Source organism: Rhinopithecus roxellana, chromosome 7 (assembly GCF_007565055.1).
Source record: "Rhinopithecus roxellana isolate Shanxi Qingling chromosome 7, ASM756505v1, whole genome shotgun sequence".
Taxonomy (NCBI): Eukaryota; Metazoa; Chordata; class Mammalia; order Primates; family Cercopithecidae; genus Rhinopithecus; species Rhinopithecus roxellana.
The window spans coordinates 142884130-142900080 of record NC_044555.1 but is presented as its reverse complement, the minus strand read 5'-3'; the positions used below and the strand labels follow the sequence as shown (position 1 = coordinate 142900080).

The window sequence follows — 15951 nt, the reverse complement described above, 5'->3', positions numbered from 1 at the left end:
AGAGACGGGGTTTCACCGTGTTGGCCAGGCTAGTCTCGAGCTTCTGACCTCAGGCCATCTGCCCACCTCAGCCTCCCAAAGTGCTGGGATTATAGGTGTGAGCCACCACACCTGGCCTGCACACTTTCTAATACCATGTGGGTGTTACAGCTATTGGTGTCTTGTAACTACCCACTTCTATTTTGGGTTCATGATGATATTGTATCACCTGGCTTTGTTATGGGTATTGTCCCTGGGAGTTTGGTTTGGGTATCCTGATTGTACTGTCTGTTTTTATGGGAGTTATGGGGGAGAGTCAACAACTGCTGCCATCTTTACAGAATCCTCTTTTTATCTTTCACTTTATCATTTGCTCAAGAATAGAGGTTAAGTTGTTGACCTAGCATAAACATTCACTTTTCAGAACTTGAAACAGACCTTTGGGTCACTTATTCCAAGCCCTTTATTTTATCTAATAAGGATATCTATAAGGAATCTGAATTCCAGAGGTTAAGTGACTTTCCTGAGGTCACAGCTCTCTAGTATGAAACTCTTTTTATTAGCCATTCCTAAAGGCTCACACCATAGTGGAGTTTTAAAAATTAAAGTAAATTTTCCAAGTTAATGTTTTAATGGGTATTATTTTTCAAAAAATTCTAAAATTCCATGGCTATAAATACACATTTTCTTCCATGAGGAAGAATTTCAGAGATTTTAAATTACATTTACTAATATGTTTAGTATTTTGTGGGGAGGTCAGAGTGAATAAAAATAATTGTCAATTTAAAAATGATTTTTTTATCTTTATGTTGTGGTAGTTCCCTAGGCTACTTTCATTTCCAATTTTTCCCTTTTTATGGTAGCCACTAAAATGTAGACTTAAGATGTAAATATTTAATATAGAATTTAAGATAGGAATCAACAAAACTGTTTAAACCTGGGTTGAAATTTAGTTTCTGCTTAATTTTGTGATGTCATTATTTTGAGTGGCTGCAACGTGAGTTAAGTATGTAGTTTCACCTTTGCATTCATTGCTCAATCAAGTTTCCCTTGCCAGCAATTCTGTTTTTCCTAAAAAAGAATACTCTTTATTAAAGCAGTCACAGTAAATTTTCTAGTTCTATGTAATTTTCTTTCCATTCTGGTCTTCACTGGTTATAAATAACACATGGAATGACTTTCAAGGTAGAAAGCAGGAATCCATTTTGAAATGTTCTATAAAATAAAGAGTGATTTATGGTTTCATGTGATTTGAGCTGAAAGTACTTGGGCTTTACCAGGTCATCAAAGTCCTGTCGGGAATCTATTATTTATTGTTCGATATGCTGGGAGTGGTGTAAGTAGTTTATTTTATGTTTATCTTGTTTAAGCATAGTGTTAGGAAAAATCAATCCCAGATACTAATACATTTTAAGAATATATCATGGGGAACTAACCTAAATATTATAGTTGTAAATGATGAGGTTTGACATTAAGAATTTGGATGAAAGGGGGATTTTGAAAAATGAATGAATAATGGTTTTATCCCTGTAAAATATTTTAGGTGAGATTCTTGGTCCTGATTTTAGCTTAGCTCCTTCATTTGATAATGAAACATCTCTGTTTCATCTAGACAGGTTTTTAGAAAATTGCAGAAAGCTGGTACCATACTTCATCTAGACAGGTTTTTAGAAAATTGCAGAAAGCTGGTACCATACATGTTAGTGTATGATGATATAACATCCATAAGCTTCTAATTTTTTTTCTAGCTGCCACCTTTGTAACGGAACCTCAACTGTGAAAGGCATGATGGAGGAAACCTCAGTTTCCCCCACTACAACTGTTATGAAATGCTAATTTAATACCTAATATTTACCTGTGTTTAATAAAAATGACTTGCCAAAGTTGTTGTCTTGCATCAGAATTATACACGCTTGCTTATAATACTGTGGCAGAGAAGTTGTTTGGTACAACCTCTCTAATGAATATAACAGTTATATTTAATAATGTGAAATGTTTAAATGATATTAAATGATTGATGAACCTCTTTAGTTTACATAAAGAAAAGGTTATTGGACTTTTTAAAAAATGGTTTTAAGTTGCTAGATCTTTGAAGGTAACTTAAGTAGATAGTAAGCAAGTGATAGCTTTTTTCCTTCAAATAGCTAATCTTATTGAAGGGGAAGGAAGAGGAGGGAAGAGAAGCAACATTTATTGAATGTCAGTGACATGCCAAGAGCCACTGTGTATAGTGTTTAATATCGTTTTGTACCTGTTCCTGCCTGCACCCATATGAGATGTATTATTAACCCCATCTTACAGTTGAAAACATTGTACTTGTATATTTGTGCTCACACATTTTACAGAGTGTTTCCAGTGGAATGCTGTATGATTTGACCCTAATCTAGGTTATCTGTATCTAACTCATGTCTGGCTTTTCCTCGTGGGAGAGACTGTATAGTTCAAAATAAGCCCATACATGTTTCATCTAAATGCCTCACAAATATATTGTGTGAACTTGAGTAGTTGTTCACTTTTTTAAGCGTTGAACAGGTGTTATTTTGAAATTAAGAGTTTAAGTGCTGTGAAAATTGAGCTTAGAAATATTAATCTGAACAAAACATTGTTCTACTAAATTAGCAATAAGACCAAAAACTTTTAAGTATGCACTTAGAAGTATTAATTTAAACAAAACAAGCAGTCATTTTATTATTTTACCAAATAGCAATAAGACCAAAAAGTTTTAAGTATGTTAACTTTTCCTAAATAATTTTTTTTTTTTTGTTTGAGATGGAGTGTTTCTCTTGTTGCCCAGGCTGGAGTGCAATGGCATGATCTTGGCTCACTGCAACCTTCGCCTTCCAAGTTCAATTCATTCTCCTGCCTCAGCCTCCTGAGTAGCTGGGATTACAGGCATGCACCACCACGCTTGGCTAATTTTGCATTTTTAGTAGAGACGGGGTTTCTCCATGTTGGTCAGGCTGGTCTCGAACTCCCGATCTCAAGTGATCTGCCCACCTCATCCTCCCGAAGTGCTGGGATTACAGGTGTGAGCCACCGTGTCCAGCCCTAAATAATTTTTAAAAACCATGAAGCATAAAACTCCAGTTTTATACAAGTTTATCTCCTTGCTTTGACTACATTTTTTATTTTTATGTTTTGAAACCCTGATGTGACCATGATCTGGCTAAAGTTCTTTCAAGACTCCCTATTCCTTAGAGGTTCAAGTTCAGATACTATAATTTGGCTTCAACCTTTTGGAAATTTTTTAAAATTTTGTTTTATGTTGATAAGAAGACTTGACATGAGATCTGTGCTCTTAACACATTTTTAAGTGTAAAATACAGTGTTGTTAACTGTAGTTACAATGTCATAGAGCAGTTCTTTAGAAATTATTCTTCTTTCATAACTGATACTTCATGCTAGTTGATTAATGACTCCCCATTTCCCTCTCCCCCAAACCTATGGCAACCACCATTTCACTTTTTTATTCTGTAAATTTGCCTATTTAAATACCTCATATAGGTGGAATCATGCAGCATTTGTCCTTCTGTGACTGGCTTTATGTTTGTTGCAACAATGTTCACAATGGGTAAAATGTGAAAACAACCTGAATGTCCATCGAGAGAAGAATGGATAGAGAACTGTGGTATATCCATATAAGGGAATATTACTTGGTTATAAAAGAAAAGTAATGAAGTACTGATCCATGCTGCAACATGGATAACCCTTGGAAACTTTATGCTAAGTGAAGTAGGCCAGTCCAAACACTTTTTTTTAAAGCATCACTTTTTGGTTCTCCCTTCCTTTAACTTTGCCAGGAATGCTCCTTTCCGCTTTCCTTTTTCTGTCTTCTGCACTCCTCAGGGTTGTTAGAGACCTTGAAAGACCCAGCTGATTTCTCCTGTTCTTTGGAGCTTTCCATGACTCCCTCTACAGAGGGAGTGTTTCTTTCCATTGTGTTTCTATGACAGTTTTAAATAAACTTGTTATTTTTTAATCTCTTTAAATTCTTGTTATATAGACTCTGAGCTCTAACAGGCTAGGGATTATCTTGCAAAAAAAATGTATGGCAACTTCTCACTACCTAGCACAGTTGGTTCTCACTCTCCCTTCCTGTCCCCTTCCCCCATTTTCTTTTTTTTGTCTTTTCTTCAGCAAATATCTATAAAGAACCTACTACATGCCTCCTGTCTCCTGGAAATTCTGTTTATTGAATGCGTGGGAAGAAATATGAAATCTTGGCCAAGAAGACGTTGTTAACTGTATTATTAGTTTGCTATTTTAGTCATTCTAAGCATGAAGATAATAGGCCCTTGCCATTTAACATTAGAACAGCTTATGAATTTCACAAACTTATGGGAATGTTTGGATGGAAGTATTAAGGAAAAACACAAATGATAGTCATTTTGGCTTTATGTAATTTGGACTCAAATCATGTTCAGTATTGAAATCCATTCTTGGCTTTGCTTTAATAGCAGAGATTTGACTTCTGACATTGTTGATCACAGCCATGGAAATAACCACATGCATAACTGCCTACCCCAAGTAACAGTTATTTTGGGCCAAATGGAGGCGAGTAATTTTATTATCGTTCACCATTGGAGTTGGCATCTGGTCAGAATAGGTGTATGTTTGGGGTAGTGTTAGATGGAAATATAATGCTTCTGAAATATCGTTCTGAAGGATAATAAGAGTAGATAGTGTTCATAGGGCAAGTACCCTTGCTAAAAACAGAACTGAATCCTATGTGGTAGATCACGATATTCTCATTGATAGATGAAGAAAGAAAGGCTCAGAGAAGTCAAGTGACTTATCTGAGGTTGTGCAGCTAGGTAAGTAGCAAAACCAAGATTCAAGTCTACGTCTGTCTGATTGAGACCATGCCTGTTTCATTTTGTTGCTGTATTGTCCTTAAATCCTCATTTTCAAACTTGCATCCAAGTTGGAGATAGTGAATTAACATGGTAATTTGAATTGGGGATATGGAATTACGGAATTACTTGATATTTGGCAAGTTATTTAACCTTTCTTAACCTATTTCTTCACATAGATAATACTGCCTGCCTCCTAGGATTATAATGAATAAATAAGATGATGTATGTGAAAATACAGTGTGAAGGATAAAACCCTAGAGTAATATTTGGTGGCATTGTTATTAATGCTGTCGTTATTACACATAAGAGCATTAATCTTTAAAATACTAATTTGCTTCCTGAGTATTTCTTTGCCATTATCCTTTTAACTAAGCTGCTTATCAGCTTTTAAAGTACCATAATGACTTCATTTCACTAAAAAGGATAGTTATTTCTTTAAGTGTAACAGAAAGTTCAGATGGTCTTAAGATTTCAATAAGGGTTTTAACTTAAAAACTACGTTTAGCTATTTAAAACTTTCTCCTATTTCCCTCTACTCCAGATGTTCTTATTTTGTTTACTTGAATTACATCTAAAGTTAAGATTGGAACTTTATGATGACTTGTTTTTAGTGATTGATATTTAATGGTTATTTTCAGTACATTTGTTAGAACTTTTTTTTTTTTTTTGAACCAAGCATTATATGCCTACAAAATGTTCAACACTGGAAAACTAGTCCTCTGTGAAGGCAGGCTGGAGCTTGTGTTTAATATGGTTTTTAGCTAGAGATTGACTATATCAATTGTTTCCATATGCATATTGTTTTTTTATATACAGAAGATGACTCTCCCTTTTCCTGAAATCCTTGATGCTTAGTGTGTAGTTTAAACCCTTGCCAAAAGACTGGTGCTGTTTCTTTTCCACTAAGTAAGAACGCGAGAAGATCAGGATGTTTCATCATGGTGAAGGAGTTCATAGTAGCACTATAGAATTGCACTAAACTTTTAAAGCATGCTTTATTTTTATAACTAATATAAAAAATACTAGCTTCTATCGACACGGTAGATCATATGACAAAAAGTTATTGAAGAGTCTGGAACTTACAGGGTATTAACTATTAAATAGAAAACTTGATTTTTTAAAAATCATAAAGCATCATTATCTTTGGCAATTTTTAATTTTTTGTTGGTGCTGGTAGAAGTAATATATATATGTCTTTTTATGATAATCAGCTTTATGGTATGATTAAGTTTGATTCCAAAGCCAGTAATGTTTTGTTTTCATACTGCTATATTGGTCAAAAGCAAAATAATGTATCTTATAAGCAGCCAATTTCTAAACTAGCTGACATATTTCTTAAGCTAAAAAATGTGTGCCATTCCTCTTCAGAGGCATTGTGGCTTCGGAGTTATATCTGCGTTTAAATTTCAACTCTAGAACTTTTTTTTTTGTTTTAATCATTGGGCAGAAAGTTAAGATATTCGTGTCCCAGGTTCTTTTTCTTCTCTAAAATTGCATATGCAGATAGTTACCTCTCAGTGCAGTTGGGAGACTCAGATGAGCTAGTGTGTGAACATGGTTTTTAACTGAATATTATATAGTATTTACAATTCCTCATTGATGGTAATTTACATACAAAAATATTGTAAGTACTTTTAAAAATTATTTTTTCTTGCCAAATTAAGCAGAACTGCTTTTTTAAAAATATCTCTGGCTGGGCGCGGTGGCTCACGCCTATAATCCCAGCACTTTGGGAGGCCGAGTTGGGTGGATCACAAGATCAGGAGATTGAGACCATCCTGGCTAACATGGTGAAACCCCGTCTCTACTAAAAATACAAAAATGAACTGGGTGGGCGGCACGTGCCTGTAATCTCAGCTACTCGGAAGGCTAAGGCAGGAGAATCGCTTGAACCAGGGAGTCGGAGGTTGCAGTGAGCTGAGATCATGCCACTGCACTCCAGCCTGGTGACAGAGTGAGACTCCGTCTGAAAAAAAAAAAACAGAATCTCTTCCACATAATAAAATTTTCAGTATGAGTAGTATATGTTTAAGAAACATCTTACAGTATAATTAATATAAACTTTATAATTCTGAATACTAGCGAGGATGGGTCTCTTTGGTTAAACTATTCTATATAGCAATGGCGTGAAGTGAACATTTTATGTGAAATATATATATTTCTACATTCTAAATGATACAGGTGTGTGTTTTTATAGGTTTGCCTGAATCCATCATTGCAGCTGCATGTTCAAGAAGTGGCCGCAGAGTTCTACATGTTGATTCGTAAGTTTATCAACGATAGCATTTAATATTTCCTAAATATCTCTATACAAGATTAAAATTTACATAAACACATATATGTCTGTACCTATGTACATGTATTTGTGTATCATACATAAACTGAAGTTAGGAAAAAGACTGGAATTGTTTAATTTTAACCATAGCATACAAGTTTTACTATTCTGTGAAATAGTCATCTTTCCTTTGAGAATAAACCAAATGCATAATTTTATTTTTCTCATGAGTGATTTTGTTTAAAGTAACAAGTAATTCTCCAAGAGGCTTGGAAACTTCATGCCTGCCGCTTTTCTTCCATATGTGTATGGGTATATACAATCTATATATGCTGTTGTATTTTAGGCTTCATATTCGATGATTGTAAAAATCAGCCAATTGATTTTGAGTATTATTTTCTTGAACTTCATCAAAATTTAAACTTAGGAAGTTTTAACTAGGAAAAATATCTACAATTATGTTTTTCCCCTTTTTCTTGAATGTGATGATAAACAGGAGGTTGATGGAAAACTCGGGTTTAAGATAAAGCATAGATTAAATCTCTTCATTTCTATATCCCCCTAAAACAAACCCCTAATCTCCCACCTTTCTATTAAGTGCTTTTGACTATTATATCTTGGCACTTTAATTGTTCATTGAATAGGAATAGAAAGAAGAAACATACTTTTTATTTTCTGTTAGATGTTAACTACAATATTTTTCAGAATGCTACAATACAAAAAAAAATTAGATTTATCATAGCTTATAGTGTCTTCCCATATGTTATCTCGTTGTAAATATGTGGGAATCTAAAAAGTAGCATGAGTTAATCTTCTTTTAACCTGTTCTGAATCCATTTTGAAAGCATATTAACTCCTCTGTTATAATAGCTAAGATTTGGGAACAACTGGATGGAATTTCTAAATTGGATTCAGTTTTCATACACATCCTGCCTTTGTAATTCACTTTTACTATTTCACTATTGTATGCACGACTGCTTGTGTTAATCTCTCAATTCAGTCTTTTTGACATTCCATGGATTTGCATGTCAGAAAATCTGCTACCTTGGGCCAGATGTGGTGGCTCATGCCTGTAACCCCGCACTTTGGGAGGCTGAGGTGGGCGGATCACTTGAGGTCAAGAAGTCAGGAGTTTGAAACCAACCTGGCCAACGTGGTGAAACCCCATCTCTACTAAAAATACAGAACTTAACTGGGCATGGTGGTGTATGCTCGTAATCCCAGCTTCTTGGGAGATTGAGGCAGGAGAATTGATTGAACTTGGTCCGGAGGTGGAGGTTGCAGTGAGCCGAGATTGCGCCACTGCACTCCAACCTGGGCGACAGAGAAAGACTGTCTCAAAAAAAAAAAAAAAAAAAAGGAAAATCTGCTCCCTTGAAGCCCAGGTACTGAGACAGTATGCTTTAAAATATTAATTCAGATATATTTTTGATGAATTTATTTAACCTAAAATTAAAAATAAAATACTTGCTTCTCGTTTCTCAAAAGTAGAATGATAGTAAAAGTTATTATTTGTTGAGCTTGTACTATATGCTAGTCAGCATATTAGTTTCTTTATACATGTTATGTAACTTAATTCTTATCACAGCCAAGTAAGGTAGGTGGTGTTATCCCAATTTGACAAATGGGGAATGTGGGACATAGAGACATTAAGTACTTTTTCTAAATTTACCTTGTGTAATTTTAGTTTCAAATTTACTTTGTGTGTAGGTATGTGTGTTGTTTTTTTCTTTTTCTTTTTCTTTCCTTTTTTTTTTGACACAGGATCTCACTCTGTTGCCCAGACTATGTAGTACAGTGGCATGGTAATAGCTCACTGTAACTTCAAACTCCTGGGCTCAAGTTATCCTCCTGCCTCAGCCTCCTGGTAACTAAGACTACAGGTGCATGCCATTGCACCCAGCTAACTGAACATTTTTTGTAGAGATGGAATCTCGCTATGCTACCCAGGCTGGTCTTGAGCTCTTGACCTCAAAAGATCTTCCCAAAATGCTGAGATTACAGGCAAGAGCTACCGTACCTGGCCTATTTTGTGTTTTCTTATTCCAGAACATGAGGTCTTCCTAGAATGAAGACTATTTTATAAATCAAATTGAGTTTACTCATATTCCAAAAATAAGGTTTGATTAAAAATATAAGAACCTAGATCTTACTTTGACAAGTAGTGAATCAATTAGAAAAGCTTGATGATATGGTTGTCTTAAGATATTATAGTATAATAAAAATGGCATTTCAAAGTGACAAAACTTTTCTTCTTCTCTTGTATATCCTCAGACTTGATAGCTTTTGAAAGTTTAGATACATCTAGGTATTGATTCTCTCATACCTTAAGGTTAGATTTGGGGGCTTCTTTGGCACCATTATCTGAGGGTAATGGTTGTCTGCATACTGTTGATATCTCCTGATCTGAATCTGTTCTGAGCCCCAGTTTCATGTACCCTATCATCTGATATCTTCATCTAGATGTTCACAGGCACCTTAACATGGCTAATATTAAGCCATGAATTCATCCTCCCCATTCTCACCTCAAAATGTACAGAACCCAAAAAACAGCATCCTGCTCCCAGTCTTTTGGAATAACATCGTCTACCCAGTTGCTCAACTTAAGACTTGGAAACTTCTGTTGATTTTCTTGCTTTATCCTCCAGATTTATTCAGATGATTTTGATAATAATAGAAAACATTTATTGAGCTCTTCTAGGTACTATGATACATACTTTGAAAATATAATTTCACTTACATCCCCTAACTTTAATAGTTCTCCATATCTCTTTTTCTTTATGTCACTGTCATTTCCCTAGTTCAAACCTTGTCATTTCTCAGCTGGGTAAGCTCATAACCTCCTGACTTTATCTCCAGCTCTCTAGTTTATTTATGACACTGCCACCAGTCACATCACTCAGCTGCGTGAAATCCTTCAGTGTTTCTCTGCTGCCTATGTTAGTGATTTTCCAAGTTTAAAAAAAGACTTAATGAGGTAACTGAAACAACTTAAAACGATGAAAGCAGAGCTGCTGTGGTTGAAATGAGTGGGTCTGGGTCAGTTTAGATATAACTGGCTTATAGGAGAAAGTCCAAATTTTCTGTATGTCATACAGTGCCCTCTATGATGTGGCCTTGCTTACACCTCCAGCCTCATCTCTTGCCACTTCAATCTTTAGATGTAGACACCAGCAATGCTGAAATTTGCAGTAGCTGAACATATTGTAGTCTTTACTTCATCTTCCTACTTTTTGTCTGGGATTTGCATAAGGTATCCCCTCAGCCTGGATTGCCTGTCTCTACCCCTCAGCCTGGCTAACTTCTATTTGTCTTTCAATGTTTAGCTTCCATACCACCTCCTCAGGGAAGTCCCACTTCCTCAAACCCCACTGGCTATGTGTCACAACTATGCCCAGGTTTTTATAACACTATATAAGAGTGCCATGACATTTATCATACTCTTAATCATTCACTTCCCTGTCTTCCCCACTACCCTTTAAGCTCTTACATCATAGGTCTTAGTCATCTTTGTATCTCCAGCACCTAGCACAGTTGCTGGTTTGCATTAGATATTTGATGGATGGATAAGTACTAATACATATTTGTGTATATGATTTTTTTTTTGTTAATGGTTAGTTTGGTGATGTATAATCTTTATGTCACACACATTTTGGATAAATAGCTGTTGTTAGAGATGTAATCTGTGGCTAAAAATTAAAGTATGCAGTCAGTAACATTGACTTTTAGTGTCATCAAGTTTTTACACTATCACTCTTCATTCATTTTTATTGAGAATCTCTGTGCAAGGAATTGTGCTAGATGTTAAGAATGCAAAGATAAATAATACACTGACTCACAATCTAGTAAAGGAAGTAAAGAAGTAGATACACATGCTATGCTATTTGATGGAGGTATATATAAGGTGCTATATGGGGACAACTAACTCAGTGAGAGGGCTCCCCATAGGAGTAGGTACCTTATCTAAGGTTCTAAGAACAGGTAGAATTTCATCGGATGAGATGTACTAGTTGGGGTTGGAGCTTGGAATAACATTTTGGACAGATGGAGCAACATGTACAAAGACTTGAGAGATGAAAGAGAATGACAAGTTTGGGAAACTACACGTAGTTGAGTATGACAGACACAGAGAATATACAATTAAGTACAGGGTGGGGTGGAAAGTTGAGGGTACAAAGGTAGGGCTCAGGTCAAAGAATTACTTTATCTTATAGACATTAAAGAGCTATTTAATGCTCTTAAGCAGGGGAATTAAGTGATCAGATGTGTGTTTTAGCACTACACAGTAGAGAGTTGGTTGGAGAAGGGTAGGCAGACCTGCTAGGTGGCTGTTTGCAATGATCTAGTTTAGGGATGATGACCTGAATAAGCTATTGGCAATCAGAATGAATAAAAGGTAGAAGGATTTGAGGTTATAGCAAGAATTTTTGGTGGTGGATCAGATAAAGTAGGTGAGGGAATGGAAGGAATTACAGATGACACCCAAGATTCTGGTTTGAGCCATTTGGTGGATGGTAGTGCCAATTTCATTTACTTATGTGAGGAATTCAAGAGAATGTTCAGACTTAGCTGAACATAAGCTGGGGAAGGGAAGATAATGTGTTCAGAATCGAAGATGTTGAGTTTGAGGTACTACTGACATACCTTGGTGAAGAGATCCATTCACCTAGGGATGTGTATGTGTTTGTGTATGTGGGTATATGTATAAGGAGCCTGAGTGGAAGATCTACAGCTGGAGATAAGAGATTTGGGCATTTTTTGTGAATAAATGGCCATTAAAACCAAAGAAGTGAATAGAATCATCCTGAAAATGCATATAGTGAAACACATAACAGGCAAGTATAGAAATCTGGGCAAGAGCAACTTTTAAGGCGTGGGTCAAAGGAAAAAAGCCATCAAAGGAGATTGAAAGGAAACAATCAGAGGTTGAGAAGAAAAGCAGGAGGGTGTAGATTTTCATATATGGCAACTTTACTCCTTGAAAACCTTAGTATATCTCTACCCATAGAGGAGAAAGTCTTAAGGAAAGGGACATTTATGTAATGTTTTCCTGCTCTGGGCCAGGATTAAATATTTTCTCATTTAATACTCATTTTAGCATTTGAAACTCTTCATCAAGTTCAGTCTACTTCCCCAGCCCTATCTGTCATGTCTGCTTTACATGTAAAATTATACCATATATCTGTGTTCTGTGGACATGCCTTTCTTTGCTTTTCTAAAAATATTTTTTTTAAATTGTCATTTAAACATGTAAAGTTTACCATAATAACCATTTTTAAGCATAGAATTGAGTAGCGTTATGTATGTTCACATTGTTGTGCAACAGATCTCCAGAGCTCTTTTGATCTTGCAAAACTGAAACTCTGTACCCATTCAACAGTAATTCCCTATTTTCTACTGCTCTTCCAGCCACTAGCAACCACGGCTCCACTTTCTGTCTATGATTTTGACTACTCTGGATGCCTCATTCATATAAGTGTACTTATGCAGCACTGTATTTGTCTTTTTTGTGACTGGCATATTTCACTTAGCACAGTGTCCTCAAGGCTTATCCATTTTGTTGCATACTGCAGGATTTCCTTCCTTTCTAGGCCTGGATAATATCCCACTGTATGTGTATGCCACATTTTGTTTGTCTCTTCATCTGTTGATAGATATTTGAGCTGCTTCCACTTCTTGGCTATTGTGAATAATGCTGCTATGAACATGGCTGTGCAAATGTTTTTTTCAAGATCCTGATTTCTATTTTTTTTGGATAAATTAAAGTGGGATTGCTGGACCATATAGTAGTTTCACTCTTCGTTTTTTAGGAAGTGCCATGCTGTTTTGCATAGTGGCTATACTGTTTCACATTCCCACCAACTTCCTATGCTTTGGCTTTATTGGGAAATTGCATGTGAGCTTTTAAGCCAGAATGCCTGTGTTCAGATCTTGGTTTCTCCACTTACTAGGTGTGTAACCTTTGGCAAGTTATTTAATCTTTCTGTACCTTAGTTTCTTTATAAAAATCACATAATATTGGTACCAATGTTAGCAAAATAAAAAAGGGCATAATATTTAATATATAAGGTTGTTGTTGGGATTAAATCAACTAATCTATGTAATGGATTTGTAACAATGCTTCATAGTAAGCCCTCAGTAATGTTAGCGTCTACTGCTCTTAACAATGCTGCTTCTGCCACTACAGTTGAATAGCCCTTATCTGAAATGCTTGGGACCAGAAGTGTTACGGATTTCAGATACACACACACACATACACACACATACACGTATCTGGGATTCAGATATACATACACACACATACATCAGAGATATATAGATCAGATACATATATCAGAGCTATATATCGATATATTATATATATCAGATATACACAACTGATATATATCTGATATATAAGATATATATATAAGATGTAGATGTCAGATGTATATATCCATCATAGATATATCAGATATACATGATAAATATATATGATACATGGTAAATACATATAAATATATATGATATATATATCTCTCTGCTATGTATCGGAGATATATATAAGAGCATCTAATGCTCTTAACAATGCTGCTTCTGCTGCTACAGGTGAGTAGCCCTTATCTGAAATGCTTGGGACCAGAAGTGTTTCAGATTTCAGGTACATGAAATATGTATATCTCTGTGTGTGTATATATATGTCAATTGTGTATATATATATCAATTTCAGGTACATGATATATAGATATCTCTGATATATATCATATATATAAATTTTTGTAATATTTGCAATATATAGTAATATTTGTAATATATATGTAATATATGTATTCATAATATATTTGTAATGTTTGCAATATATATAGTATATTATATATATACAATATATATGCAATATATATAGTAATGTTTGCTATATATACATATTTTTGTAATACTTGTGGTATACTTACTAGCTGAGCGTCTCTAATCTGAAAATCTGAAATGCTCCAAGGAGCATTTCTTTTGAGCATCATGTTGGCACTCAGAAAGTTTTAGATTTTGAAGCATTTCAGATTTCAGATTTTCTGATTTGAGATGCCCAACAGGTACTAATACTACTACTGCTACTATTAGATAAGAATAGTGGGAAGCCAGGTTAAAGGAGTGACTAATTATGCCTGTGAGATTTGTGGAAAGCGTCACAGACGTGACATTTTAGCTGAGTCTTGAAAGATGATGTGGGGTTTAATGAGGAATTGGAGCATTTCAGAAAGAGGGAACATACTGAAAGAGCATGGGATGCTAGGTGAATGGTGAGAATTTTAGTAGGACTGGAAGGTAAGGTAAGTGAATTGGGTTCATGAGAGTTGAAATTAGAAGAATTAAACTGGAATCATTCTGAGGACCTTGTATGCTGAGGTAGGAAGTAATGACTTTTGTCTTTAATAATTATCTTTAATCTCATTCTGTCTTTCCTTCAAACCCATATTTCATGCTTCAGCATATCCTGTCAACTCTACTTCCAAAAACAACCTAAATCTGTTTTCTCTGTCTCCACTCTTCCTCTTAGTTCATCCCACCATCATTCCCATTGGACTACTCTGATAAGCTCCTTATTGATCTTTCTGTTGCTACTATTGCCCCAATTTTTGGCCTTTTCCTCATTTCTAACTGCAGCATTTATGATTCTCTTTCTTGCTTACTATACTGTGCTATTGCTGTAACTATGCACTCATTTTTTATTTTTATTTTTTAGGCTAGTCAAGTGAAGCAATGGGAGTTGAAAAGGAGAAGGAACAAATAAATCTGTAACTGATTATGATCAATTAGTTGTAAATACCACCACACTTGGACCAGCCTCAGGACATTTTTTCATTGTTAATATTATGTATTCCTCTTCTCTGTTTCTTTCTCCTTGATCTTTCTTGCCAGATATTTGTTTGTTTTATTAGTCTTTTCAAATAACCAGCTTTAACTTTATTGACTCCTTCAGTGTTATCTTCAATATGTACTTTTATCTTTATTTCCTTTCTTTGGCTTGGAATCCGTCTTGTGCTTTTTCTAACTTTTTGAATTAAATTCTTAGCTCTTTATTTTTAAGCCTTTTTTGCTTAATGAAATCATTTATGACTATATGGTTTTCTTCAAGGACCACATTAGCTCTCTCCCATGAATTCTATGTATTTTCTAATAGCTATTATGATTTCTTCTTTGCTCTGTTGGTTATTTAGAGGTTATCTTTTTAAATTTCCAAATATATTTTAAAATTTCAACATCTTTATTGACTTTTAAATTCCAACACCCATGACAGAACATGCAAATGACACAAAATAAAGTAAAAAAGTTCCAGTGTGCCTCCTTTTCCTGCCTGCATCCCACCCACTCTGTCCCCTGTCCCACCTCCCAGAAGCAGCTACTGTTACCTTCTATACGTTCTCCAGAGAAGTAAGTTACAGAAAAATATGTATTTATAATGTGTATGTTAGATTTGGTGTAGAAAAACGGTAAGATACTGAGCAGTTAACACCAAGGATCTCTCATGTTGCCTTTTTATAACCGTATCTACCTCCCTCCTCTGCCACTCCCCTGCCTTCAGTTCCTAACCCCAGTGACCACTAATCTGTTTTTCATCTCTGTTATTTTGTCATTTCATGTATAGAACTGGACAGTTTGTAAACTTTTGGCATTGGCCTTTTTCACTCAGCCTAATTCCCTGGAGATCTATCCAGGTTGTTGCATATATCAGTAGTTCGTTTATTTTTATTGCTGAGTGGTATTTCATATTACGTATGTATCACAGTTTGTATAAGCATTCCTCTGTTGAAGGGTACTTGGAGTGATTCTGTTTTTTGGCTATTACAGATAAAATTGCTATGTGAA

General features: G+C 35.2%; 1 protein-coding gene across 8 annotated transcripts in view; it reads left to right on the top strand.

Annotated features, from left to right (window-relative positions):
- CHM (CHM Rab escort protein) overlaps positions 1–15951 on the top strand; it is a 193131-nt gene that overhangs the window by 13892 nt on the left and 163288 nt on the right. For all 8 annotated transcript variants that reach the window (XR_004058395.1, XM_010368356.2, XM_030934276.1 and 5 more), the window contains exon 2: positions 7033–7099. Coding sequence is in view for 2 of the 8 variants with exons in the window: in XM_010368356.2 (XP_010366658.1) it covers positions 7033–7099 (67 nt within the window). In the remaining 6 variants the exon portion in view is untranslated. The remainder of the gene's footprint in view (positions 1–7032; positions 7100–15951) is intronic.